A 27,859-nucleotide genomic window follows, 5' to 3' on the forward strand; every position below is an offset into this window, starting at 1 on the left:
TGTATTCCTGTATTTATGCCACTAACAATAGTCTGGGCCAAGACATTATGAGCCATATTAGTCTTATCTGTACCAGGAAAAAAACCCAAGATGCATTCATATTTGAAAATGAAATAAGCACCTATAATTCACCGCCTCCCTTCCTTCACAATGACCAAAACATGCAGCAATTTAAATGTTAGAAAAACTATGAGTGAGTCACTCAAATGAGATGGAGCCAGGGAGGGGCCCAGGAAGGAGGGGCCCAGAAGTGGGGCCTTGAACCTGGGCTTTGGCAGCATGGTTCGCCTTTCAACCACCCAGGTCCCGAGTCCTTCTCCCAACGGAGTCTACCCCTATCTGCCATTTTAGCCCTCCCCGAGTGTTCCTGGGCTGTGCCCTGGTTCTCTGCCCTCCACAGATCCGCAGCTTGCTTAGGGCTGGGCTGCCCTTGTGTTCCTGGCACTGTCAGAGTTGAATGCACGCTCAGTAGAAAGTGAACACACTCATGCAATAGAATGTAAGACAGTCTCCCAAAGGCCAGCCAGCCCTGGGCTGGCCCTGGAGGCCCCACTCTCCTTCTCTGCCACCAGTACCCAGGGCTGCCACCAGCTCCGCAGGCCTGCTCTGCCAGTGCACCGCAAGGTTCACACTCCCTCACTTGTTTACCAAGACCTTCCCTGCTCCAGCCGGCACACACCTGTCTTTCTGCCCTGGCTCCCAAGACAAGCCCTGAGCCCAGCTGTCAAACTGGTCCCCGGGCCACTCCCTGAGCGCACCTTGAGGCTCCTTGTCCTCCGGCGCTCCTCCAAGCCTTTCTCAATCTCGGTAGCCGAAAGCCCGGGTCATTCCATTTTCTCCCCGAGGACACCTAACATGCTTGACTGGCTAGCTTGTTCCTAACTTCCCAGCTGCTTCACTAGGAGCTGTGCACCTGGCTTGCCTTGTGGCTACGGAAGCCACAGGTAGTACAGAATAAAGACGTGTCTCTCACCCCGCCTCCCCTAGTCTCTATTACAGGTCTGAGACGCGGACAAAGGGAGGGGGCAAGGAAAGATTCGCCGAGTGTGGTTCAAATAAAAAACAGAATTAGGTAACTAGATCAAGACAGGGTTAGGTTTAGATGAGGGAAGGGTAAGTCAGTTCTTAGTCCCACCCACGAGGCGGCGCCCGCGGCCTCGTTCCGGTCAAGACGCCTCCAGTTTTTGAAGTTTATTACCTGTCTAACAAGTTTCCTTCCTGCCTCACTGTTCCTTTAAGAAGGTGAGCCAGGTGAGGCCGGGACTCCGCCCCGGGCACGGACCCCGCCTCCGCCCGGCCTGCCCGGCTCACCCCAGTCCCTTGGGACCTGGCACTGCCGTCCGGGCCGCGGTCCCAGGTCCCGGCCCGGCGCCATGGAGCGGCGCTGGTCCCTGGGGCTCGGGCTGCCGCCGGCGCTGCTGCTGCTGCTGCTCTGCGCGCCGCTGCCCCCGGGGGCGCGCGCCAAGGAAGGTACTGACCCCTGCCCTCGCCGCTCCCACCTGCCCCTAGGCCCGGCCCGCTCCCCACCGAAGGAACCTGCGTTCCTGAAGAGGGCCTCCACTCCGCGTCCCTCTCCAGCCCCGTGATTTGCCCCGGACGCACGGCTATCGACCGATCTGGCCAAACTTTGGTCTTTTACCCTAAACCTCTGTAGTCCCGGGTCAGTCACCCCACGCCTGTGGGCCAGCAGCCGGTGTCTAGGGGGTGGGGAGTGGAAGCCGTGTCCCCTAAGCCAACCGCAGCCCTCCCGGGACCCTTCATTCCCGACAGTCCCAGACTTGGGTACCCAAGCCTGGCATCCCATCCCTCATGCCACCCTGAAAAGTCGCCTTAGGCCAACCTAGGCCCGGCGTGCAATCCACCTGCCTTGGGGTGAAGGGTCGGCCCGAGCTGCAGGGGTTCCTGGGTGTAGCGTCTCCTTCCCTGCCCCTCTACTTCCCTAGAGCTGTGCCTTGCACCCCTTCTTCATACCTCCAGCTACAGGCCCCAGCAGGCCTGTGGTAGTGGCCGTACAGGCACCCCCTTCCCTTCTCATAAGCTGAGCACCCGGCTCCCATCCACCTATTCAGTTCTGCGGCATATGGGCGCCCCTGGCTGCACCAGCCAGGTGACAGGGGATGCCATCCACTTTTGCCAGAGAGATCGAGGGCACTCCAACTTGTCCCACCCTGTCTTTGCCCCTCCTCCCTCTGAAGGGAGACCCTGTAATCCCCCTGGGCTCTCCACTCCCTTGTCCCTGGGCCCTCTCCCTTCCCGGAGCCTCAAGTCACAACTGTTAGAAAGAGGCCGTTGAGGCCAGAGGACTGCGGGGTTGTGCGGAGCACCTCCCCTACAGAGGTGACAGGCTCCTTTTCTCACCACCTTCAGTCACTCTGATGGACACAAGCAAGGCACAGGGAGAACTGGGCTGGCTGCTGGATCCCCCAGAGGACGGGGTAAGTGTCAGGAGGGAAAGATCTTGGCAGGGCTTGAGGCTGCAGGCCAGTGGGAAATGGGGCGGAGAGGTGGGTGGAGGAAATGAGAAAAGAGCAGGAAAAACTGGAAGTGTCTCTCTAGGAGGGGGGCGGGAGGCTGACTCAGAGGCTCCTGAATGGGACTTGGGGGGGGGCGGCAGGGAGGGAGGGAAGGGGGTGGTCAGACTTCACCCCACAGGGAACGTCTCAATAGCCCTACTCCTCAGAGAGGAAATACATGTGAGGACCCCGGAGCCGGAGCAGGCTGAGGGGTGAGCCTACAGCCCTGGGTAAGAAGGCCCCAAGCTGGGGATGGTTGAGGTTGAAACAAATTGAAGGCATTTACAGAGGGACAGAGGTACCAACGCTTCATGATGGAGCTGCACAGTCAGGTTTTCCCAGGGTCAGGAAAAGTGTGTTACTTTCAGAGAGGAGAGCAAAACTGCCTGTCCAATCCCAAAGGGTCTTTCCCTCCCCACAGTTAAAATACTGCGGCCTCAGCCCTTGGCGGCTTCTCCAGTCCAGCCCAGGCAGGCTCCATGGCGCACCATGCATGCCAGGTGGCGGAGGAACTGGAGGAGCGTGCTCCGTGTCCTATCTGATGCTTTGAGTATTCCCAAGACCCAGGGAGCCTAGGTCACTTGTGGGAAGTCCAGAGGGCACCTGCTGCCACCCAGCAGCACTGGCTCAGTCGCAGGAGGCAGCCTTGGAGGCCAGGGTCCTGGACTCTGTTCTCTGGGTGTTGCTTCCACAATCCAGTCCTTATTCACTTCAGCCCCTGGCTCTGGGGTGGGAATTACTGCTTCTTTCCCTTTTGGGTCCTAGGTTCCTGGCTGCACTTTCCCACAGAGTGGCCTATAATTACAGAGTTAATAGACTAAACCATAATGTGTCCTCCAGGAGGGGCTGTTTGGAGAATCCTGGATTAGAACAGTCCTAATAGGCTCTTCGTCTCATAAACCAGCTAATCACCCTACCGCGATGGCTGCAGGTCCATCTGCTGGCTCCATGGACTGTCACCCCAGCCCTGATTGGGCTAAGTAAGTCCCTCTTTTCGGCCAAGATGAAAGAGCCTTGTGCTGGGACGGTAGCAAGAACACCCAGCAACCACATGCTCCCACCCTCTCCAGGAGCCCCTCTCAATCCCATCATTTCAAAGCACACACATCAGGCATTCTGGGCCAAGCGCCCCTCCCGCCCAGATTGCACCCCAGTAGAAGCCAATGGGTCTGGGAGGTGGAAGGAGCCCAAGTGCTGATCCTGGGCAGCTAGTTCTCCAGTCTGTCACTCCTGGAGCTGCTACAACTGCTAGAGCTGGGTAAAATCTGCTTCTCCAGGCTCCAGCTTCAGCTGTGGCACTGGGGTAAATGTACTGCACATTAACCACCCACTACCCTGTCCACCTGGCCGTCCACTGGGCTTCACAACACAGCTTCCTCCCAGTGCCTTTTCATTGCCTTTCAGACACTGCCTGATGTTGAAACCTCCCTGCCAAATGCAGAAATCTCTGCTTCACTGCAGCATCTGTTTCTATCCCATCCCATCCAAACGTCTTAGTTAATGGTGCTTTTCTCTTACTTTTCCCAGATCTAAGAGTAGGGTCGAGAGCCCATTCATTCTATTGAAGTAAAAACTCTAGGCAAGTGAACTTGCCAGGAGCCTCATTCTCTATTCAATTATAGGTTGCAACCAAAATGGAATGTGTATGGAATTTGAGAGCATCTTTCTTAAGTTCACCAGGCAAAGAAGATAGTTGAGAATGCTTTTGGAACAATGAAATGAGAAACTTGTCCTACCACAGAGAGGAGAGTAGCAACTATAATTAATACATGTAGCATTGCACAAGAATTCTCAGGTTAATGGAAAAGTACAGAAAGTCTAAAACCCTAACACACATATATGAATGACATTGGAATTGCAAATTAATAGAGAAAGCATATTCATTTGAAAGGCAGAGTTATGGCAAGAGGGAGAGAAACTGAGAGACTTTTTATCCACTGGCTTACTCCCCAGTAAGCACTGAAGCCAAGAGCCTGGGACTCCATCAGGTCTCCCATATGCACGGTAGAGGCCAAAGTACCTTGCTTCCCCGGGCACATTATCAGAGAGCCAGTTAGGAATAATCAACACCAGAACTCTAACTGGTGCTCATGTGGGATGCCCGTGTGGCAGCTGGTGCCATCTTAACCAAGAGGCCAGCCCTAAGGGAAAAAGAAAAAATTATTTTATTTAACAACAAACACGGGAGTCCCGCAAAAATGGTAGTTAAAGAAGGATCAATGGATTGAGCTTGTATCGCATGCTGAGAGAAGCAGGGGCCTGGACCTGGGGCTCCCAGTGTAAACCACCTTGTGCCGTGTGAGCGCCGGCGAATCTGATGAAAGGTCTCAGGGCATCGGTGTTTCTGGAAGCAGCCTTTCCCCTCATACACACAATTTACTGACTTAGATCTCCATTGGAGAGGTAAATCTCTTACACAAAGGACTTTGTCAAGCCATCAGGGGTCTGTAGTTTTTTAGAATAGCCAACTTGAAATAGGCCAGGTATCTGAGGGATGCTGCGTCCCAATCTCCAACAGAATTAACCAGTCAGTAAACTGACCGTTGGCAGTCTAGGAACTTAAGGGAAAAAAGAAGGTTAAAACATTTCCACACTTCCCATTGTACACAAGACAACAAATTCTAGGGAAACCAAAGTTTAAAAACCAAAGTTACAGAAATATTAGGAGAAAATATAGAACTGGAAAAAATACACTAACATCTGATATTGATCTGATCTGGAGAAAATGAGCACTCTTGCATTGTAAGTGAAAGTATAAACTGCTCAGAGGACAATTTACTAGTGTCATAAAATTTGTAGCATGTCTGCTTTTAATACAACAATTCTAGAAATCTAGATGTCTTTCATTAAACTGTACATGCTTTATTAAAAAAAAAACCCTACTAAATGTCCAAAAACAGGTGGAAATTAAATTGACTATGTCTAAGGAATGGAAGCCATTTATAAATTGCTAAAAGAGAGACAGATGTATAATGCACCCTAGTGGATAGCTTCAAAGACTTATTTGTTTGTTATAACAGAAAGTGAGTTACACAATAGCACTTGTGTGATCTCATTTATATTAAAAACAAAATAGAACATTTTCAGGCATTTTTCTGGAGGCGTTAAAAATGTTCTGGGAAGTTTTACTCCAATTTGTTAAATGTGATTGCCTCTGGGAATGAGGTCGGAAGGTTGGAGAAACTTAAATGTTAAGTCTGTATCTTGAGCTCTGTATTGTTAAAGAACCCCAACTCCAGAGCCTGCAATACCTGGGCTTCAGTCTCACAGCTCTGCCACTTCAGAGCTGTCTGTTGACAAGTCGCTATATGGCACTGTGCCTTGGTTTCCCCCATGGAAAGTGCTTAGAACGAAGACTGGCCAGGGTAAGTGTTAGCCACTGTTAATACCACGTGTAAGAATTCTTCTAATACAAAAGAAGATAAAAAAAGGACCAGACTAGTGTCTAGCCACCCAACCACTCCACCAATGTATTAATTTATTTAGGCAAGGATAGAATCTTCCACACACAGGTTCATTTCCCAAATGACAACAATAGCCAGGTCTGGACCAGGCCAAAGCCAGGATCCAGGAACTCCAACTCCGTCCTAGTCTTCCACATGGATGGCAAGCGCTTCAAGTTCTTGGGCAATTCTCTGCTGCCTTCACAGGCTCATTAACAGGAAGAACAGGGGAAGTAAAGCAGCTGGAGCTTGAACTCACACTCCAAACTAGGATACTGATGTGGAAACCAGTTTAACCTACTGCACCACAATGCCAGCTGTCAGTTGATTTTTTTAAAAGCCATAACTGGAAGGCGTATTGGGGAGGATGGGATTCCTCTATACAAAGAGTTTTCTGTGTTTGCTTTTACCCTTCAGAAGCTTACAGATTGTAATATTTCAAGATAAGTTTTCTCTTCTTTGGAGGAATAGGCAGAAAGGTTTTGTGAATGAGCTTTGCCTTTGGGTACCTGACAGCTCTGCAGATGAAATAGGTAAAAGTTGGTGCATAGCTAACTGAAGGGCCCAGGATTGGCTAGTGGTATTAAGGGGCTATTGTCTTGTTCATCCTATAGCAAAATAAATCCCTAACCATAAACACTTACTCACTATCCTGGGATCAAAGCGCGGGGAGAGGCAGAACAAGTAGCATGAACTTGGAGCTCTAACACCAGTTTGCTTCCTTTGAATCTAATATGCCCGGGTTGGGGAAACAGGTGTAGACCTGATGGCTGACTCTCAGTTCTCTTCCCACAGTGGAGTGAGGTGCAGCAGATGTTGAACGGGACACCCCTGTACATGTACCAGGACTGTCCAGTGCAGGAAGGCGGGGACACTGACCACTGGCTTCGCTCCAATTGGATCTACCGAGGAGAGGAGGCTTCGCGGGTCCATGTGGAGCTGCAGTTCACCGTGCGGGACTGCAAGAGCTTCCCCAGGGGTGCTGCCCCTCTGGGCTGCAAGGAGACCTTCAACCTCCTGTTCATGGAGAGTGACCAGGACGTGGGCATCCAACTCCGACGGGCCATGTTCCGAAAGGTGTTGCTACTGCGCCATTGCCACCTCAGTCCAGATACCGATCCTTGACTGGTTCCTTACTGGGACAGCTCTCAGCCAAGAAAATAAAGGGAACTGGCAGAGACAGGGAGAGAGTACCGTGGAGCTTGTCCCCAGAACTGTGCCCTGGAATTGAATCCCTTTTCCTCTATACCCTGACTTTGGAAGTTAATCTCTCTCTAAGTTCTGGTGTCCTTGCTATAAAATAGTGACACTTGAGCCAACCTTTTCTATTCTGGAGCCTTCTACAGGCACCCATTGAGATAACAAGATGCCATGGTAGAGGTGATGGAAGAAGGATGTGCCATGCAGAGGTAGTCAGACTTATCACTCAGCACCCATGCCTATGAGCACAGCAGGGAGTTATGAAGTAAGACCATTCTGTAAGCAATGTCTCTCTAATACTGTCCCTTTCTTTGCTACTGAGAAAAGCATGCAAGAATGCAAAATTGTATAAGACATGCTCTCCTTTCTTTCCAATAAGAAAATGTTGTAAGATTTGTTACTAGTAATTAATGATGACAGCCTGCAGCTGATAACATCACTAGTTACGATGACTGGTGCCCTCGAAATTGTGGAAATGTTACGGAGTGTGGAGTCCCATTGCTTGGGTTCCAATCCTAGTCCCGTCACGGAGGAGCTCTGTGGTCTCATACAAGGGTTCAAGCGCTTCAGCTAAGTCATCCACCTAGTAGAGGTATTGCATGGAGTACAGGCTGTGCTGCATCTAAAATGTCAAGCCTGGTACCTCACACAATCAAGCCGTAATGCACAGGTTCAGTATGTTTTATCTGAAATGCTCGGGACCATGTGTGCATTTGAATTTCAGAGATATTTTTAATATCTTCATATTCAGAATGGCATATCTTGGGAATAGAACCCAAGGTCAATCAAGAAATTCATGAAGGTGATAAATGCCTACATTCCTTTTGGTGTGCCTAAATTCTGTCTGCAGCCTGTCACATGAGGTCAGATGTGACATGTCCCAGCAGCACTTAAGAAGTTGTGAATTAGGGAACATTTCAGATTTGGGATTTTCAGATTAGAGATGCTCGGCCTTTATTACGAAAGCTGTTGTCAGGCAGAATTGAAGCAGGACTCTGCTCTCCCTCCCCTCCACTCACTGTCACCCTTCCCTCTTGCCAGGTAACCACAGTGGCTGCAGATCAGAGTTTCACCATCCGTGACCTTGCATCTGGCTCCATGAAGCTGAATGTGGAGCGCTGCTCCCTGGGCCACCTGACTCAGCGTGGCCTCTATCTTGCCTTCCACAACCCAGGAGCCTGTGTGGCCCTGGTGTCTGTACGTGTGTTCTACCAGCGCTGTCCTGAGGCTGTGTACAACTTAGCCCAATTCCCTGACACTCTCCCAGGACCTGTCGGCTTGGTGGAAGTGTCAGGGACCTGCTTGCCCCATGCGCAGGCCAGCCCCGGGCCCTTGGGCGCACCCCGTATGCACTGCAGCCCGGATGGTGAGTGGTTGGTACCTGTCGGTCGGTGCCACTGCGAGCCTGGATACGTGGAAGGCGGTGGAGGCACCACATGCACTGGTAAGAAACAAGCTGGCAGGAGCTCTGGGGGACCACCTGGGGTGGAAGGAAGCCCAGACTCCATCTCAGTTTCCCCTGAGCACCTGAGAGTGCAGAATAGTGGGGAAGAAGGGGGACCCCCTGGTGGTGGTGTTTCCGGGTGCTGCCTGTGAAAACAGACAATCCTGACCCTGCTACCTTCTCTCTCAGCCTGTCCTAGTGACTCCTACCGGGTGGACATGAGCACACCCTATTGTCTCCAGTGTCCCCAGCATAGCACAGCCGCCTCTGAGGGAGCCACCATCTGCACCTGTGACAGTGGCCATTACAGAGCCCCTGGGGAGGGCCCCCAGGAGGCGTGCACACGTGAGTGGGCACAGGGCTGGGCTACCCAGGAGATGCTGGGCCACTGCTGAGTCTGTATTAGGATCAGGTTTTTCCAGAGCTTATCAGATATTGGGGATTATTCAGAGTGGTCAGGCACTTGTAGACCCTTGCCTGGTCCCCTGCTGCCCCTGGGAGAACGTGGTGTGTCTATGTTCCTTTATGCTCAGTAGGAGCCAGGTCTCCCCACAAGGGCTTTGAAAATTGGAGTCGGGCTCAGAGTGATAGCCTGGTGGCTAAAGTCCTCCTCTTGTACACGCTGGGATTCCATATGGGCACTGGTTCCTGTCCCAGTGGTCCCACTTTCCCATCCAGCTCCCTGCTTGTGGCCTGGTAAAGCAGTAGAGGACAGCTCAAAGTCTTGGCACCCAGCATCGACGTGGGAGACCCAGAAGAAGCTCCTGGCTCCTGGCTTCGGATTAGCTCAGTTCTAGCCATTGTGGCCACTTAGGGAGTGAATCAGCAGATGGAAAATCTTCATTTCTGTCTCTCCTTCTCTTTGTATATCTGACTTTCCAGTAAAAACATACAAATCTTATTTTTTAAAAAGTTGGGGTGGTAGGCAAAAGCAGGGCTCCTCAGCTAGGGTGAGAAAGGAGCTACAACCGTCATGCCTCCCCTTCCTCCACAGGTCCACCCTCAGCACCCCAAAACCTGAGCTTCTCTGCATCGGGGAGCCAGCTCTCCCTGCGATGGGAACCCCCTGAGGATACAGGGGGACGCCAAGATGTCAGATACAGCGTACGGTGCTCTCAATGTCAGGGCTCAGTGCAGGATGAGGGGCCCTGCCAGCCCTGTGGGGCCAGCGTACGCTTCTCCCCAGGGAGCAGGGAGCTCGCTGTGCTTGGCGTGCATGTCGAAGGTCTTGAACCCTACGCTAACTACACCTTTAGCGTTGAAGCCCAGAACGGAGTGTCAGGGCTGGGGAGCTCGGGTCATGCCAGCAGCTCTCTGAGCATCAGCATGGGACATGCAGGTAAGGAACCTGAAACAGAGAAACAGGGGAGCCAGGATCGTGGGCCCCAGCTGCTGGGCAGGAAGTATATGAAGGACTGATTTCCTTTTTCCTTCCAAATTCAACTGTCTCCCCATGGGACTCCCAGAGTCGCTTTCAGGCCTGTCTTTGAGGCTGGTGAAGAAAGAACCCCGGCAGCTGGAGCTGACCTGGGCGGGATCCCGGCCTCGTCATCCCGGAGGAAACCTGACCTACGAGCTGCATGTGCTGAACCAGGTCAGATGCTGCCCAGAGCCCCCAAAGCGCTTCCCAGAATTCCCAGCATGGGGTGCCATCTGGGCGGGGGACCAGAGCCCTAGCCTACTCTGTGGCTTTTCCAGGTCAAAAGTCCTGTCCTTAGCATTCTCCTGGACAAACCCTTCCCACGTGCACACACAAATGTCTATCACCTCTACCCAGGTCCAGGCTGGGCACAACCAAGTAAATCCAAGTTCTACCCACAGGATGAAGAACGGCACCAGATGGTTCTGGAACCCAGGGTCCTGCTGACAGAACTGCAGCCGGACACCACATACATCGTCAGGGTCCGGATGCTGACCCCGCTGGGCCCCGGCCCTTTCTCACCTGACCATGAGTTTCGGACCAGCCCTCCAGGTGGGGTACCTCATGTTCTGTCCCATATACTTTCACACCTGTCCTTTTGGCTTCCAGTAGAATTACTGATCCTGCCTCTTTGCACACAAACTCACGCGCCCCCTTGTCAGATTTGGGGGCAGGGCCAAACCCAGCACCTGATGAGAGGCCAAGGACACAGCTCTTAAGACCCCCATCATCCCTGGGGGCTGTGAGCTCCCCATACTTTCTCATTCCATTTTCTGACAGTTTCCAGGGGCCTGACTGGAGGAGAGATTGTAGCCATTATCTTTGGGCTGCTGCTTGGTGTGGCTCTGTTGCTTGGAATTCTCGCATTCCGTTCAAGGTACTGATGCTCGCCCCTTCCCCTTACGCCTGTCCCAGGTCTCTGCCCCATCAGAAGCCCTGATGGTAGCTCTGACAACCCTCCCATCCCCTGGTGCTGAAGCTCATAGCCAGCCCTTATTTCTGGGGGAAATTCTACCAGAGCCTGTTGGGCCCCTGTAGTGGTCTTGGGACCCTGATGAAATTGGCTTCCAACTTTCCCAGGAGGGCTCAGCGGCAGCGGCAACAGCGACAGCGTGACCGTGTCACGGATGTGGATCGAGGTGAGCCACTCTGTGTGTGGATGTACATGTGTCCATTTGGGGACATGTGGGAGTATCGGAAGGTGCCACTGAGAAGTGGCTCCTGTTTGCTAGGCTAATTGTGTGGACCTGTACAGGGTTTTTGTCCCGGGGGTCTTTGTGTTTTGCCACCTAATTAACTTTGGTTAATTAACTCTACTGATAGCAGTGACTCTGCTGCAGCTACCTGTTAGGAGCTGTCACTGCTGCCCACCGCATGGGCACCCTGAGGTTGGTCAGCAGGGATTTGAAGTCCACCAGGCATGTGGGCTTCCTACTTGTCACCTCATTAGGTGTCTTGCCAAAAGGGGAATTCAGTGGTCCCTCCAAGGAAATGAGGTGTGAGTGACTGGAGAAGCACGGGGACCAGGGAGGAGGGAGACGAGGGGCTGGAAGCAGGGCTGTGAGTGCGGGAAGATTGGGTAACTCGAGACAGTGGATATGCCCTTTGGATTTGGGCTCTGACCTGCTCTGGCCCTTGGGGAATGAGGACAGGCAGCTTGGAGCACAGATCAGAAGAGGAAAGGTCCAGGCTGGGAGGCCTAGGAGCTGAGGATAGAGACTTGCTGTTTCAGGCAAACAGGAGTCACCTCAGGGGACTCCTCTGCCACTGGCCCCCTGCCACATACCCCACCCCCAGACTCAGTACTTCTAAAACCTGAAGTTGGGCCTCTGCCCCTGAGCCCTCCTTGCCGCCCCCCCCCCAGAGGACAAGCTGTGGCTGAAGCCCTATGTGGACCTGCAGGCCTACGAGGATCCTGCCCAAGGGGCCCTGGATTTCACCCAGGAGCTGGACCCATCCTGGCTGATTGTGGAAACTGTCATAGGGGAAGGTGAGTCTTGCTGTGCACCATAGCTGGTCCCCTCTGTGTGTCAGCACTGAGCTACCACGGCCCCTCCTGGATAGCCCAGAGTTCCCTGGACTCTGCCCTGTATGCCTTGGAACTGCTGTGTTCGTGTTAAACCCTCTCATCAACCCCCCCAGAACAGCCCCTGCCTTCCGCGTACTTGGCTTCTGACAGAACATTCAGTTGATTGTCCTTGTTCACAGAGCTGTTGCCACACTAGGCTTCCAATTCCTTTTAGATGGCTCCCCAATGTGGGAGAGACCCGCCCTGGTGTCCCTTGCCCAGCATTCTATCCCATTAGGGGCCCAGTGTCCTTGGGCTGCCCTGATCCCTTGGGTCACCGGAGGAAGTGAATCTGAGCAGAGAACAAAGCTCAGCAGTGTCTTTGCCGGTTGTGGGCTAAGCCAGCTGAGCTGTGGCTGGAGGAGCTCCCGGAAGGGAGGCAGTGAGAGTCAGCCTTGCCTCCTGTTCACTTAGGCACTAGTGCTGGTCTGCTGCCCTTCATAGACAGCTCAGCCACAGTGCTTAGGGACAAACCACAAAGCACTACCACACACCCAACTATAAATTTTGGATGGTAGGGGCCAGCACAATGACTCCAGCATCCCATGTGGGTGCTGGTTCATGTCCAGCTGCTCCACTTCCCATCCAGCTCCCTGTTTATGGCCTGGGAGAACAGGGGGAGACTATTGGCCTAAAGCCTGGGACCCTGCATTCACATGGGAGACCTGGAGGGGTCTTTGGCTTCAGATCAGCTCAACTCTGGCCACTGCAGTCATTTGAGAAGTGAACCAGCGGATGGAAGATCTTTATGCCTCCCCTTCTCTCTATAAATCTGTCTTTCCAATAAAAATAAGTTAATCATGGACTATGCCAAGTGGGAATGACCAAATTACAGTTTCACTGCAGGTTCACTATGCCATCCCTTCTCCCAAGCCCTATCCCAGGAGGCTAGCCCACACTCTGGGTCTCCAGAGAACAAAAGGGGGCTACAGGACCAACAGGAATCATTGTGTGGTGCATTAGGCCCTGTACCTATTTTCTTTCTTCCCAGGAGAATTTGCTGAAGTGTATCGAGGGACCCTGCGGCTCCCCAGCCAGGACTGCAAGACAGTGGCCATTAAGATCCTGAAAGAAACCTCTCCTGATGGCCACTGGTGGAACTTCTTTCGAGAGGCAACCATCATGGGCCAATTCAACCACCCTCACGTTCTGCATCTGGAAGGCGTTGTCACAAAGAGTATGATCTCCCCACCAGCTGGGGGCAACCGGGTGGGAAGGCAGAGGTGGGGCTAGCAGCAGCAGAGAGAGGGCGTGCTGTGCATGACGGGGTGTGCTTTGTGTCTCAGGAAAACCCATCATGATCATCACGGAGTTTATGGAGCATGGAGCCCTGGATGCCTTTCTGAGGGTGAGTGAACAGAGGACCAGCAGGGAGGGGGTCATGGAGACCCACCCTCCCATTTCTGACTCACCTGCTGATTCTGCTGCAGGAGCGAGAGGGCCAGCTGGCTCCTGGGCCGCTGGTGAACATGCTGCTGGGCATAGCATCCGGCATGAAGTACCTCAGTGAGCACAATTACGTCCACCGAGACCTGGCTGCCAGGAACATCTTGGTGAGCCAGAACCTGTGTTGCAAGGTGTCTGACTTTGGCCTGTCCCGTCTCCTGGACAACTTTGATGGCATCTACGAAACCCAGGTTAGAGCCCTGTATGAAGTGTGTACATAGCCACACGCACCGTGGCCTGCTGTTCATACAGTTGTGCATGCACGCATACACAGCTCTGTGCTCCTGGGGGGCACAACCTCACATCTCCTTCAAATGCTCACCCATGCCCCACAGCATCACTGCTCTGTCTCATGTACCTGCTTAGGGAGGGAAGATCCCTATTCGTTGGACAGCTCCTGAAGCCATTGCCCATCGAATCTTCACCACAGCCAGTGACGTGTGGAGCTTTGGGATTGTGATGTGGGAGGTGCTGAGCTTCGGGGACAAGCCGTACGGGGAGATGAGCAACCAGGAGGTGAGCCTGACCGTCTTCCCTGGATCATCCAAACTTAGACCTCTCATTTCCCAAAGTCTGCCATGGCCTTTTCCTGCAAATATCTTTACTTCTTCTTGACCCTTAATCTGTCTACATTCCTGTCTTTTCTCCTCCCTTTGCCACGTGCTCTATTCTCTGTTCTGTTCCAACCCTGGTGCCCACATGTACCTCTGTAGTGCTTTGTGGGCTCTCAGGTTTCTCCTGTGCCCGTGAGCAAGCCCCCTACCCTGGGAAGCTCTTCCTCTCTCCCCTGCAGGTGATGAAGAGCATCGAGGATGGGTACCGACTGCCACCTCCCGTGGACTGCCCTGCTCTTCTGTATGAACTCATGAAAAACTGCTGGGCGTATGACAGTGCACGTCGGCCCCACTTTCATCAGCTGCAGGCACACCTGGAGCAACTACTTGCCAACCCTCACTCCCTTCGCACTATTGCTAACTTTGATCCCAGGTAACCACACTGAAGAACGACAAGGGAATTTGGAGGGCAGATCTGGGAGAATGAAAACGGGCATTCAAAGTGTTGGGCTTGAGCCCAGCACTGAGGCAGGAGCATGATGGGGTCCTAAGGAGAGTCCACCCCAATGGTGGCAATGCAGTCCCTCCATCCAGAGCTCCAGACTGAGAGAGGCTAGGAAGCTAACTGAGGCAAGCACTCCTGGAGTCTTGAAAGCTGCTGCTTATAGAGAATCTTTAGGATACCATGTTTGCAGGAAAGCAGTCACAACCAGGCACCAAATTCCCTCACTCCATCTGGGTTAGTCTCCATCCCATCATCTCCCATCTCAGCTACCTAGCCTGGGATCTTTCCTGGAATTCTTCTGCCTTTTGCACTACACTATATCTTCTCTGAAGAATTTCTGTGGCCCAGTCCAGGACTTCAGAATGCATCTCCCACCCCATAGAAACATTTCTACATGTTAAGAAACAGCTCATTCAGTCAACAAAGTTTGCAGTACCTTCGGATACAAGCTCTTTACTAAATTTGAAGGTTCTGTAGTGCTTACAATCTGCCGCCTGTTCCAGGGAGCTTGGACAATTAGGTTGGAATGGGGAAGGGAGGGGAAACCTTGGTGTTTTGGGAAAGCTGCCTGGACATGGCTAGTCTGGGGGCAACAGGAGGGCTGGGAGCTGACAGTATAGAAATGCAGGATGGGAACATCTGGTTTGCGGAGGGAAGCCAAAGAAGTTGGGGGGCAGCAAGGATCAGTGCAAAGAAGACCAGCCTAGCTGAGAAGGGAGGACTTTGTCCTGAGAATAGAGAGCCATCACCCAACTGTTGAAGGCTATTCTTGGGAGGGATGTGAGCACAATGGAAACTAACCAAAGCATGGCCAGAATTCAAGGACTTAACTGGTAGGAGGTGGGGAAAATGGGGAAAACAGGCCAGGCTGCTTTATTGGGTAAACTAGCCTGACATATTAGCCTGTGTATCAAACCACCATATATAACTTTGTTTCTGGGAGAAAATGTGCTCAGAGTTCCAATACTTGCAACTATCTTTTGGAGCACAACTCCCTCGTCCGCTGGAGACCGTGTGTGCTAATCTTTCTGGAATGCCGCATATTTTTTCCCCCAGCAGATTTACTTTGCTAATGGTTTTTGGCTCTGGCAGGCTTGAGTACAGGAACACTCATTGTATTGTGGGTGTCAGAGTGCAAGAATAACAGCGGAGGTTGAGGGTACCAGGCAAGGGCTGCTCCCAGGACCCAGGCGGCCACCCTGGGAAATGGCAGAACCACACCCGGCTGCTGGCGCTCCATTCTAATTCAAGTGCCTCTCAGCCAGGATGCTCCCAGACAGGTGCCCAGAACTAGGCACTGCAACTGGAGACAGACTCCTGCTGCAGTGAGACATGCTGCAGAGGCAAGAAGCAGATGCAGACAATAGCCAGACTAATCCACCAAATCTTAGCTGCGCCCAGGCTGCAGAGCCGCTGCAGCCTGCTGTGACAACGGAATCCATATCCCACAGGATGACTCTCCGTCTGCCCAGCCTGAGCGGATCAGATGGGATCCCTTACAGGAGTGTGTCCGAGTGGCTCGAGTCCATCCGCATGAAACGCTACATCCTGCACTTCCGCTCAGCCGGACTGGACACCATGGAATGTGTACTGGAGCTGACAGCTGAGTAAGGATGCTGGAGTGGCCTGGGGTCGGGGAGGGCAGCTGGGGTTGGAACCTCAAGACTCACAGGCCCTCCCCTGTCCACAGGGACCTGACACAGATGGGAATCACACTGCCGGGGCACCAGAAGCGCATTCTTTGCAGTATTCAGGGATTCAAGGACTGAGAGCTACGGGGGGGGGGGGGGGGGGCACCTCAAGCCTTCCCCCACATCCCTCCCCTCAGGGAGGAAGGACAGGGGCGTGGTCACTCCCCAGCCCCTTCCCTCAACCTACACACAAGTAGGCTATTGGTGCTGCTCCTGCCCACGCTTCCAGAGGAACCCAGGAGCCTTTGTTTTAAAAAGGGAGGTGGGGATAGCAGTAAAAAGGTGGTTGTGGGCAGGCTCTGGGGGAGGGTTTAATATATATATATATATACACATACATATATATATTTTTGTAAATAAACAGAAATTGAGTTTTCACTTTACCCCCTCCCTTCCCTCAAAAAGTCGACTCCAGAAAATTCTGGAAAATAAGGGGTTTTATTTGCAGCTGCAGCCACAACCTGGCAGCACAGGGGGTGGTAGGAATGCCCAGACTCCTGGAGGGTGAGAGCATCTCCCGGCCTCAGCAAGCAGAGTACAGAGGCTGTTCGGGGCCAGCCAAGGGGTGTTGGTGCAGCAGTGAAAGCAGCAGCAATAAACTGGTGCCCCGCCTCCCTCCCTAACTCCCTCCCCAAGGTGACCCCGGCCAGGGCGGGTGAGGGCTTGGAACCCAGGGCTGGGCTGGCCATCCCTAAGCTGTGCTAGGGCCCTGGGACAGGGCACTTGGAATACTGGGGCAGGGTTTGGAATGGAAGAGGGCAGGGCATCAAAACAGTAACAGGTGGGCGAGGCAGGCTGGTCTCATCTCAGTGTGGGTGGTCCATGACGGGAATAGACATGCGGTCTGGAAGGAGGCCCCACTCAGGTCTGGGCTCTAGCAGTGTGGCACTTGCGGCAAAGCACGTGGCCATCCAAGGGGAAGCAGCCGTTGTCATCTGCCTCAATGGACAGGGGCTTCCCACAGTCCTGCAAAGAAGGAAGGATGAGAAGGCACTGTCCCCCTGCTACAGGAGCACAGGACACCTCCCCCTCTGCTTGGTCCACGCCACACGGAGGAGCTGACCTCACACTTATAACACTTCATGTGGAAGTTCTTGTCCAGGGCGACCACGCGCACCGTCTCATCACGGCCAGGCTCAGGCATGATGGGCTCCCCGCAGACGGAGCACCTCGGGGCGTACTGCCTGGGAGGGTGGAAAGCACAACCCCAGCAGGCAGAGTCAGTGACAGCAAGGTCTCCCCCCATCCCATGCTCCCCACTCCATGAGGACAGCTGTGGAACAAGGCAGCCCTCCTTGCTACACATCTCCAGGTGGGCTCAGCTCATAAAGGCCCACAACAGCCATAACCAGCTCCCACGAAGGGGCAGGAGATGCCCTGTGGTGCTTTCCTCAAAGCCTCATCTCCACACACTTCTCCAACGGGGTCCCAAGCCCCCATTATCCAAGGTACACTACAGATCCAGTAGGAAGCATTCGGGAGGTACTCCCACACCCCCAGGATATTCCAACGCCCTACACCTTAACCCCAACAAATGTGCAATGTAGAGGAATGTGGGATCCTTGCCAACTGGGTAGACGCCTGAAACTGTGCCCCCACCCTCCACCCCAGATGCATGGTTCTAGCTTAACAGCCCACATTTTCTACCCTTCATGAAGCTACACAATAGGATTTTGCTGGCAAGCCTGAGAAGTAGCTACATTGTAAACTCTAGGGGAGAAACCAGCACTGCGAAAGCCAATCTCCAACCCAAATCTGACTTCCCAGCCAGTGTGTATGACAGTCACTCCAGTACCCACACTGCAGAGCACCAGGCACACACCTATACAGGCCTTGGTGAGTCGCGGGGCTGGGTGCTACCAGCCAGTCCCAGAACTTGCCCTTGGGCCTGGCATCACAGCATCTAAATGTAGATGAACTGCTCCCTGCCAATTACTGACAGCACCTAGGGTCAGAATGCATGTTGAGGCTCACAGCCCGGCTAGAGCCCAGAGAACAGCCTAGTTGGTGCTCACTTGTGGTAGTCGGGGACGCAGTGGGGCCGATTGGCCTGATCCACGATGAAGGAGGTGCCCTCCAGAGGGCAGGCACAGACCACACAGGTGAAGCACTGCGGGTGGTAGGCTTTGCCGGTGGCCCTCAGCATGCGGTCGGTGATGGGCTGGCCGCACGTGTTGCACTTCTCCAGGGTGTTCTGAGGAGATGGCAGGGGCAGGTTGGCAGGGAGCCCGCACCTGAGGGACCAGCCTCAGCCCCCAAACCCCAACTCACAGTGTAGCAGCCCTCACAGTAAGGCGCCCCCTCCAGGCTGTAGAACTGCTGTCCCTGGAGTTGCTGCTCACACTCGTGGCAGGTAAAGCAGGTGATGTGAAACAGGTGGCCCAGTGCACGGACCGCGGGCTGCGCACGGGCCAGGGGCTGATGGCAGCGGCCACACGTCTCTAAGGGCCAGAGAAGACAGCGATGAGCAGAAGGAAGAAGGGCTTGCACGACTTCAGATGGCTCAGTCAGGGAGTGGAAACAGTTCAGAAATGGAGAGGGAAGTACACCATCCCCCCCCCCCCCAACCCCAGCAGGGAGCAAGGCTCACCGCTGGCAGCTACGTTCTGCCTCTGAGGGTGCTCCATGTCCTGCATCAGCTGCTGGGTCAGCTGCTCCAGCTCCTCCACCTCCTTCAGAGTCAGGGGTCCTGGAGCCCCAGGGGAGCGTACCTGAAACCCCAGCACTTGCTTTACACCCAGTAAGGTCACTCCCTCCAGGGACCCTCCTAGGCCACTTTTTCCAGTGATGACCTAGAGCCCAGTTTGTTTCCCAGATGCCTAGGTTCAACCCTTGAAGTTCCTCCTTCCCCTCCCTGCCAGCCCCAACCCCAGCATCACGCAGGTAGCGGGAGGGATAGATAGAGTGGCCTTAGCCTGGCTCTCCTACGATGTCACATCTCCTCCCGCTCAGCTCAACTCCCACCCAGAGCAGTCACAGACAGGCCAGGACAACTGAGCGGACGGAGGCCACACACACAGCAGCTCGGGTCACTGAAGCACCGGACACGCCAGAGCCACGCACCAACTCCACAGAGCATGCTCAGACAGGCTCCCCCACCAAGAGGAGGGCCACGCAAAGGCGTGCACACATGTGTGCGCTCGCACACACACCTACCCGGCCTGCCTGCTGAGCAGCCCCTGTCAGCATGAGGATGCAACACAGGCGGGAAGCACAGGTTAATCCCCCAACAGCTGTCTGCAGGAGCCTAGTCCTCAGCCCCAGCTCCCCACACACACCACCGACCCCAGTCCCTCCCTCAATAGGCCTCAGAGAAAACCTAAAAGCCACTCCATAAGCCAGCCCTGGAGAATAGGGGTGGGGAGAATGCCGAGGACAACAAGTACTGCTGGTACCTTGAAAACAAGAGGACACATGGCCCCTATCACCAAGGGTTCCATCTGCTGATGCGTTCATTCCTACAACACCCACCCCTACCCGGGCAAGCCTCCCAGCCACCTCTGCCCATAGCCCTTCTGCCCACAGCCCTATCTGCATGAGTGCCAGACACCCCACTCCCCCAGATCTCAGCTGTTTTTTCCCCAAGGTTCCTGTCCACTCCCAACTGACACATGTCCTTGAAATGCAAGCTTTGCTTTGCTCCTGTTCCAATCTCCCCTTCCTACTATCTTGGGGACAGAGCTAAGGTAGTGTGCCAGTCCTTGCTTTGTAGTGTAAATACAGGCTGCAATCTTCAAATGGATAAACTGCTCTCCTGCATCCCATCCCCCCAGGTGCCTTCATCCTCTCTTCCTGCCAGCATCAATGTCACTGCCTTAGACCTCCAGCTCCCCAACTCCAAGGGCTGGAAACTTTCATCAGCTGCTGAGAGCAAAGATGGAGTCTGTTTTCCAAGGCCACCTGTCACCATTGCCTGCCTCTCCCCTCCACCATTCATGCTAACTGAACCCAAGCACAAGGCTTTAGTTCCTCAAAGTCCCCATACACCTCATGTGCCTTCACCAGCTATCTGTACTTGGTTCTGTCTCTGCCACTCTCCCCACACCACCCTCAGTGATCTGGCCAATCCCCAACCCCAGGTCACACCACTGCCCACTTCCTGTTTCTGCCTCCAAGCTGCAGAAAGTAGGTGGGGAGACCAAGAACACCGCAGCATCCTGCAAGCACACCCTGTAGCCTCAGCCTGCCTGTGTGGCCCTCTCACATTTCCAAGTGCTGTCCCCACTGCTACAGTGCCAAAACTCCCATCTCTTCCAATCCCATCACAGCCTCATGCCCTCAAGCCCACCAATGACTTCATCTCCCACATCACCAAGAAGCTGGAAGCCAGCCAATTTTAAGCTCCTTCTTCAACCTTCCTTTCCATAGAAACACTGAAGGGACCATGCCCTTGCTCTCTCTGGCAAGGTCTGGGCATAGCAGTGACTAAGCTCTACTCCACGACTCCATCTCAAAAGTCATCACTGATTCTTCCTCGCTGTCCCTTCTCCTGGCTTACACACTTATCTGATCCCTTCTCCCCAATGAAAAAACCGCACACACACATATACACTCACAATCACTGAGTCACTTTCTACATCATTCATTGAGACCAAGCTGCACTACCACTTTCTTACAGCCTATTCCCTCCACAGAGCACACACAGGCCTCCCCAAGACCATCTACAAGGCCTCACCAGACCAATGGTGGCCCTACTCCTTGAGACCCTGGCTGCCAGGGCTCCCAGGTCATCACACTGTCTTCTCCGGGACTCTACCCTGACCTGAGACGCTCCTCCGTAAGCTCTTCTCCCACCTTCCCTGCTTCCACTTGTCCCAACCCAGGCTTTCAGTTCCCCTGGTCTGCTCCCCCTGCTTCAATGGCACTGTACACCACTGCCGTGCACACAGCGCACCCGGCTGTGGGCCTTCTCCTGAACCCTGGGCTTACGCTGCTAACAGAATGACAGCAGCAGCTGGAAGGCAGGCCTCCTGAACTGGTTGCTCAACATGTTGACAGCTGGACCCCCTTGCTCCCGTCCAAACCATTTCCCCTTCTGACTTCTCTATTTTGTCATTCCTGACACACCCACACTCCGAACCTCTTCCCCGTTCGCCACCCCCAACAACTGCTTCTCCACTGCTGTATCCCATGGGTTCTTTTTCTCTTTGGCGGCACTGAACACAGGTCTTCACTTCATGAGGTGCCGCTGTTGCCTAGAAGTAAACTCACATCATGACCTCCCTGCCCCTCACACACATCTCTGCTAGCAGCGCTCCACAACGCTCCCCAAAGTGCTGGCTTTACCAGCTCTGATGACTCAGCCACACACCTACCACAAAGCACTGCTTGCCCAGTGTTCACCCATCCACTCCCCCGGCATGCCCACTTCACGTCCTACTCCCTGGAGCCCCCACCTACTCTCTAAGTATAGCTCACTAACTTTCCCACAGGAACCTTTTGCTTTCCAAACACCCCATATTTTTGTGCCTTGCATTCTGCTCATGCCGTTCCCATCCAAAGGCCATTCCCTTTCCTCTTGGATTCTTAAGGACTGCTGGCCCTTCAAGGCACGCCAGCCCCAGGAAGCCCTTCCCAATTTGCCAGCCCCCATTGCTGGCTTCCTTAGAACTCATGCAATTCTGCACATCTCACTGGCACTAGGCCTTTCTTCCTGATGCTACTTGGGGAAGGAGGACTGTGATGGGTTGCACTAATAGTCCATCAGGGTCCCTTCAACTCAGCAGTTCCCATCTGAACTACAGGGCAGGCACTGTTCCTGTGTTTTCCCCTTTGGGACATTTATCAGAGCCCAGCTCCTTTACTCTTCACAGTCACCGTATGGGGCAGTATTCATTTTCAAATAAGGAAAGTGAGACCTGGGATTCACCTAAGAGTGTATGAGCCGTGCACATAGCCTATCACAGCCCCATCGGACGGACAGCCACAGGAGATCACTTCCCTCCAGTGTCCCAGACTCTTGAGCACAGAACACAGAGCCTGGCACCCAGCTGCTGCTGGCTCTGTCAGTGTTTACTGGGACTGCTGACTCTTATCTCCAGATGGGCCCTCGGGCAGTGAAAGGACCAGAGCAGTACAGATTAACTGAAGGCCCAAGAATGGGGAAAAACCATGATGGATTGGTGAGCTCATCTTCCCCTTTAACCTCCCAGCACACAAGGCAAAAGTGAATGTGCACCAATTCTTCTTCTAACTCAGAACCTGGAGTCAAACCCCACCCAGCCCAGGCTTTCCCTTCTCATTGTCTCACTAATCTAACCACACAGGATGACCACTCCTGCCCCCAGCAACACCACGCCCACCCTCACCTCACCCAAGCTCTCGGCTGAGCCCCCTCCCCCACTGCCTGATCTCAGCTTTGGCCCACTCCATCCCTCACCTGGTTCTGCTTTGGAGCAGGTGGGGGCACAGGAGCCTGCTTCTCCTGCACTCTGGGCTTCTCCTTCTGCTGAGCATAGGTGAAGCTGGGGGGTTGAGGGGAACCTGTGCCAGTGGAAGCAGGAGCCTCCGGAGGCCCCAGTTTTTGACTGGGCTGTGACCCAGCTCCACTTGGGGCTCCAGGGCTGAACTTAGATGCCACAGGAGCAAACTTCGGAGCCACTGGAGAAAACTTCGGGGCTGGAGCTGGAGACGGAACTGGAGGACCTCGGGACTGTGTGTTAGCGGAAGACACAGGCTGGGCAGGAGCCTGCGGCTGAGACTGCACGTGCACCTGGACCTGAGGCTTGGCCTGGGGCTGGACATGGAAAAGCCCCTGGCTCGGAGGCTGAGCCTGAGGCTGGGAGCTAGGAGGGGTCTTCCAGGGAGGCAGGGGTGCTGTGCCACTCGATACAGGCTTAGGACTGGCCTCGGGAATGAACGGAGTGGCGACCGGTGGGGGTACATATCCAGATGACACCTACAAGGGCGGCAGAGGGGAGAGAAGTACCGTTGGAGAAGGGTGTTGGCCTCCTGGTTTCCCATCCCAGCCTCTCATCCCTTGGGTCCCGGTTCCCTACTCTCCAGGCCCTTACCCGGGCTTTGAAAGGATCGTTCTTGGTCATGTCATCCAGCAGTGAGGACAGAGAGTCAATCTCCAGGTCGATGCTGCTCACCTTCTCCCTGGGCTACAGGACCAGGGGTCAGAGCACCACCAACAACCCACCCAACAGGGCAGAGGTGCAGGGGGGCTGACAGGAAACACCTTCCTCTCCTTCTCTGGGGTGGGTGTCCCAGTGCACTGACCCTCCCCCAGGCCTGCATACCTGTGGCGGGGGCGGCATGGGGGCATCAGGCACCCCCTCTTCCTCCATCGGAGGCGGTGGGGAAGGAAAGATGTCCTCCTCCAAAGGTGCTGGGGGGAACGGTTCCTCGATCGGGGGAGGAGGAGGTGGGAAGGCACCTCCCAGGGCACCCTCCGCGTCGTCACCATCCCCAATTGGCGGGGGTGGGGGTAAGGGAAAGTCTAGGGTAGAAAGAGAGAGGCTGCCGTCGGTAGGGGCCCCACCACCCCTGGCCCCTCGGTCTACAGGGGTGACGACGCTAACCCTAACCTAACAACTCTCCTCGGTGCTGGTAAAGCGTGTTAAAGGAAAGGAGGAGGGGGCCGCAGAGCACGCAGGGATCACAGGAGGTAGGGGGGGTGGGGGCACGGCCCAGGAGTGGTGCAGCTCCCGTTACACTTGGGAAAACGGACCCATAGGGGAAGATTCGTGGCCCACATTCCCGCCTCCCACCCCCCAGGCGGGGACTTGGAACGATCCCAGGAGCCCTGGCTCCCAGCCACGAGCTCCACGATGAGGTAAGAACATCTGCTCGGGACAGGGTGGCTGCGCCCAGCCCCCTCCACAGCCACCTTTGCAGCCGCCCCCCAAAACGCCCCAACTCACAGTCCCCACGCCGACGCCTGGCTGCATACCTTCCGGGGGCGGCGGGGGGATCTCGCCCACCCGGCCCAGCTGTGCACGTTGGGCTCCGGTCGCTGAGGAAGGCTCGCTGTCCCCGGGCCGAAAAGGATTCACTTTGGGCTTCGGGGCCACCACCGGGCCGAACTTCTTCTGCGGGGCGTAAAATGCCGGAGCCGAGACGGAGACGGAGATCGCGGGAGGCGGGCGGGGGGCCGCCATGGCCAGGCCGGGCTGCAGGGGGGTGGGTCGCCAGGTTAGGCAGCGCCGAGCTGGGCTGGGCTAGAGATTCGGTAGGCGGCCTCAACACCTCCCGACGACCCCCGCCCGCCAGCTCCCGGATCCCTGCGCCCTGCGCCCTGCGCCCCGCGCCTCACCGCGGGCCGGAGCGTGCGCGCCGGCTCTCCAGTGGCCGCCTGGGCGCCGGGTCTGCAGACTGTGCGTCCCGGTCCGGAGCAAGCCTCCAGCCAGGCGGGGAGGGACGCAGGGCGAGCGGAGGGAGGGCGGCAGGGGGCGGGGAGAGAGCGGCGCCGCGACCATACAAGGAGCGGCCCGGAGAGGGGGGCGGGGAGAGCCGGGGAGGGCGGGCGAGGGAGGAAGCTCCCCCAGGAAGGGGCCCCGATCCTGCCCCGGGCCCGAGGCTCCTCGAAGGTCCGCCCGTCCCCGCCGCCCTGACCGGTCGCAGACCACCCCTCCCCTTAGCACAGGCCTCTGATGTCATTTCCTGACCTGCCACCCCCACCCCCTCCGCGCCGGACCCGCGGGTGCCGGAGATCTGACTCACCGTCCCCACTCGAGGCTAAAGCCGAGGAGATCGGGCGAGTGCCCGGGGCACCGAAGCAAGCTGCCCCCTTGCGCCTCCGCCCCGGCCCAGCCCTCCTCCTCTCTGGCGTCCAGTTACCTGCGGCCCCGCCACTCTTTTCGGCTGCTCTGCTCTTTGCTGTCCGCAGCACCGCGCCCCCAAATCCCCTCCGGCAGGCGCTGGGGACTGAATCGCCGCTGGGCTCCCGGCTAGTCTGAGGCTCTAAGGGGGCGTTTTCCTTTCCTGCGCCCTCCTCCTAGGCCTTTTAGTGACCGAGGGCGGTGTAAACCCCAACCTCTAGCGTTCTTGCAGTATCATTAAGTTCCAACCCCAGGCGGCCTCTTAGAGTTTCTAGGAATTCGCCTCACCCGCTTCCCACCCCTCACGCCCCCTTACCCCGCCTGCGGGTCAGCTGCGCGAGGGAGATTCCGGCCCAGCGGCCCAGAGGGAGGACTAGCCCCGGCCAGGGCCACCAGAGGACCCAGGAGGACGGTCGTGGATGCCGGCTCAAGCCTGCCAAAGTTGTGTCTCCACTTTGACCCCCCTCACCTCCAGGAGCCTTCTGAGCGACTCAGCCAGCACTCTGTGGAACCCCTACTGGTCTGACCCTGAGCCCATCCAGCCAGAGAGCTGAGAGACCTGAATGCCACTTTTTTTTTTTCAGTTGCACGCGGAAATGTACCCAGTGGCTCCACGCGTGTTACCTGGAAGTTATGAAGCCATGGCCTTTGCCCTCTGGTCCAGTATACACCCAGGCTCTCCATTTTCTGATTTGTCAGCCTTGAGTAACACCTGAAACAAGCCTCTTGCTCACCCCGGACTCACTGTCCCCTCCCTGGCCCTCCAAACGGACTGCCCTTCCCCCCCACCCCCAATGCAGCTGGGCAGGGCTTTTGAGGACATCCAAACTAACCTTTGATGTTAAGATGGGAAAGCGGAGGCTGCCAGCTGAAGAAGTGGGCCCCCATCACACCCACGGAGCAGTCAGCTTCCTGCAGCCCCAGATGTCAGGTGGAGAAGCCTTGCTGGGGACGCAGAACAGAGACCCAGCGTGACCACCAAGTCCACAGGCCTCTTCTCGCTTCCCTTCAACACGTCTGTAAAAGCCAGGATGCTTCATCTACCTCTTTCACCACGTTTTACAGAGAAATGAGCAAAATGCCACATCTGGAAGTGCTATAGAATACTCAGGATTAGTGTTCAAGTTCTCGGTTCTGCCCAGGAAGGAAATTCCACCGCGGTTAATCAAGGTGTTTTCCCTCCTGTGTCTGCTTCTGGGTGCCCGCAATCCCTTCTTCTTCCCTCAGCCTAAGTCCTTAATTACATCTAAGACCATGCTTTGCTTGCCTTCGTGATTTTTCTTTGCTCTCATTTCTTATTGTGTCACCAGCTTTTCACAGCTACAAGCATGTGTGGCCATGTATGATTGTAACTGCACAGCACACACCTGTCTGACACGCTCCAGCCCATCCTGGGCCTGTCCCTTTGATGAGCTGTTAGAAATTAGATGCTGGATTTCCTGTGTAGGTTGGAAATTGAGTGTTGGCTTTTTGTAGAGCAGAAGAAATATCATCAGTCCTTCAAAATAGGTCCAACCGGGGGACAAACAGTTCAGAAGATACTTTCCAGGTAACTTCACAGAAGTCAAAGTTGTCTGTCCTCGCCAGGGCTCCTGAAGGAATGCGCTTGTGCAAATAGAGGGTGTGTAATTATCAGGCAGCAGAGCCTATTTATACATCAAAAATGGAGGAGTACGTAGGCAGGGTTAGCTTTACTGACAACCAAGAGCATTTGGAGATGCAGAGTGTTAAAGCTAAGTATGCTTGCTAAGCCTGCCATCCTAAGTAAAAGAGGAAACAGTATCTCAGGGGCCAGCCTGACTGGCCCAGGCTATCTCAAATGCAGCTGCTGAGTCAATGTTGCTAAAATGCAGAGAGCTACACAAGTAGCCTTTGAATTGCTTAGGTGTCTTTGTTAAGCAAGCAGATCTAACATATCTTCAGGTAGTGAAGTGCAGCAAATAATAGACGCCTCTGCTGAAACAACAGCTTGGGCTGTGTCCGGAGAGGAGTTAAAAAAGTGAACGCTGGCCTTTGCTACCCAAAGCACCTCTGTGTATCTCCTGGGATTTGTATGTGTCTATGAGGTACAAGAAAGCTTTTTTCAAGGGTACACAATCTAAAGTAAGAAATGTCTAACCCTTAAATAAGGAAGCAGAAGAAACATGGGGAGTGGCCAAAAAATGAATTCTAAAATGGAAACTGGAATGCTATCAGGGGGCTCCTTCTGGAAGTGGGTTGCAGATGTTCGGTATGTGCAGGCACTGGGCTACACGCTCTAACAAAAGCAAAAACAGCATCCCCTCAACAGTGACGACACCAGAAGACCAGCCCCCAACGGTGACAACCACCAGAAGACTAGCACACACTTCCATGGAGTTCTGTAAGGTGTTTCAGGCACAGCACTCAGCAGTTTAAGTATGCTAATTCACAATTACTCTTTGTAATAAACTTGCAAGAAACATATAATATAGTCCTATAGTTCAGTGAGGGAAGTCATGGCCAGCTAGATGTTGGGTCTTCCACCTCCTATATTGCAAAAATGTTTTGTAACACAAATACCTTATTGTTTTCAGACCTTACTGCTTTCTTCATACATCCTTGTATTCCATTACTTCTTTCCTTCAGTTACGAAAGCCTGACCCTTTAAGAGCCCAAAGTCTCCTTCCAACTCAACTCCCTGCTGTACATCCTTGAGCAACCATTTTCATTTTTTCTTCTCATCATTGCATCCCATTGACACAGTCAAATTCTACCTTTCTGCATGCATATAAATATACACGTTATATGTGTATTGTATACTGTACAGCTAAGCATTGTAAGGATGTGTT

General features: G+C 54.4%; 2 protein-coding genes across 3 annotated transcripts; one reads left to right on the forward strand and one right to left on the reverse strand.

Annotated features, from left to right (window-relative positions):
* The first annotated feature begins 1,320 nt into the window (after positions 1-1,320).
* EPHA1 (EPH receptor A1) lies at positions 1,321-16,406 on the forward strand. The gene is made up of 18 exons (XM_041002334.1): positions 1,321-1,470; positions 2,368-2,435; positions 6,752-7,033; positions 8,198-8,600; positions 8,790-8,945; positions 9,595-9,939; positions 10,067-10,194; positions 10,422-10,572; positions 10,801-10,897; positions 11,101-11,159; positions 11,885-12,010; positions 13,080-13,265; positions 13,375-13,436; positions 13,519-13,725; positions 13,901-14,050; positions 14,328-14,521; positions 16,045-16,200; positions 16,284-16,406. Exons 1-18 carry the CDS (start codon positions 1,374-1,376, stop codon positions 16,360-16,362), a joined length of 2,946 nt encoding a protein of 981 aa, XP_040858268.1. The 5' UTR covers positions 1,321-1,373; the 3' UTR covers positions 16,363-16,406.
* A 297-nt stretch (positions 16,407-16,703) lies between these two features.
* ZYX (zyxin) lies at positions 16,704-24,575 on the reverse strand. Of its 2 annotated transcripts, XM_041002060.1 has the most exons (10): positions 24,545-24,575; positions 24,182-24,401; positions 23,529-23,728; positions 23,298-23,390; positions 22,664-23,182; positions 18,875-18,995; positions 18,556-18,725; positions 18,300-18,478; positions 17,348-17,468; positions 16,704-17,250 (listed from the first exon to the last, which is right to left on the reverse strand). In XM_041002060.1, exons 2-10 carry the CDS (start codon positions 24,387-24,389, stop codon positions 17,146-17,148), a joined length of 1,716 nt encoding a protein of 571 aa, XP_040857994.1. In that variant the 5' UTR covers positions 24,390-24,401; positions 24,545-24,575; the 3' UTR covers positions 16,704-17,145. The 2 variants fall into 2 exon arrangements, with proteins under 2 accessions (XP_040857994.1, XP_040857996.1); XM_041002062.1 differs by lacking the exons at positions 23,298-23,390; positions 24,545-24,575 and having other exon boundaries at positions 24,182-24,480.
* Positions 24,576-27,859: the final 3,284 nt, after the last annotated feature.

Source organism: Ochotona curzoniae, unplaced genomic scaffold (genome assembly GCF_017591425.1).
Source record: "Ochotona curzoniae isolate NIBS_2020 unplaced genomic scaffold, NIBS_Ocur_1.0 scaffold_2476, whole genome shotgun sequence".
In the NCBI taxonomy this organism is placed as follows: Eukaryota; Metazoa; Chordata; class Mammalia; order Lagomorpha; family Ochotonidae; genus Ochotona; species Ochotona curzoniae.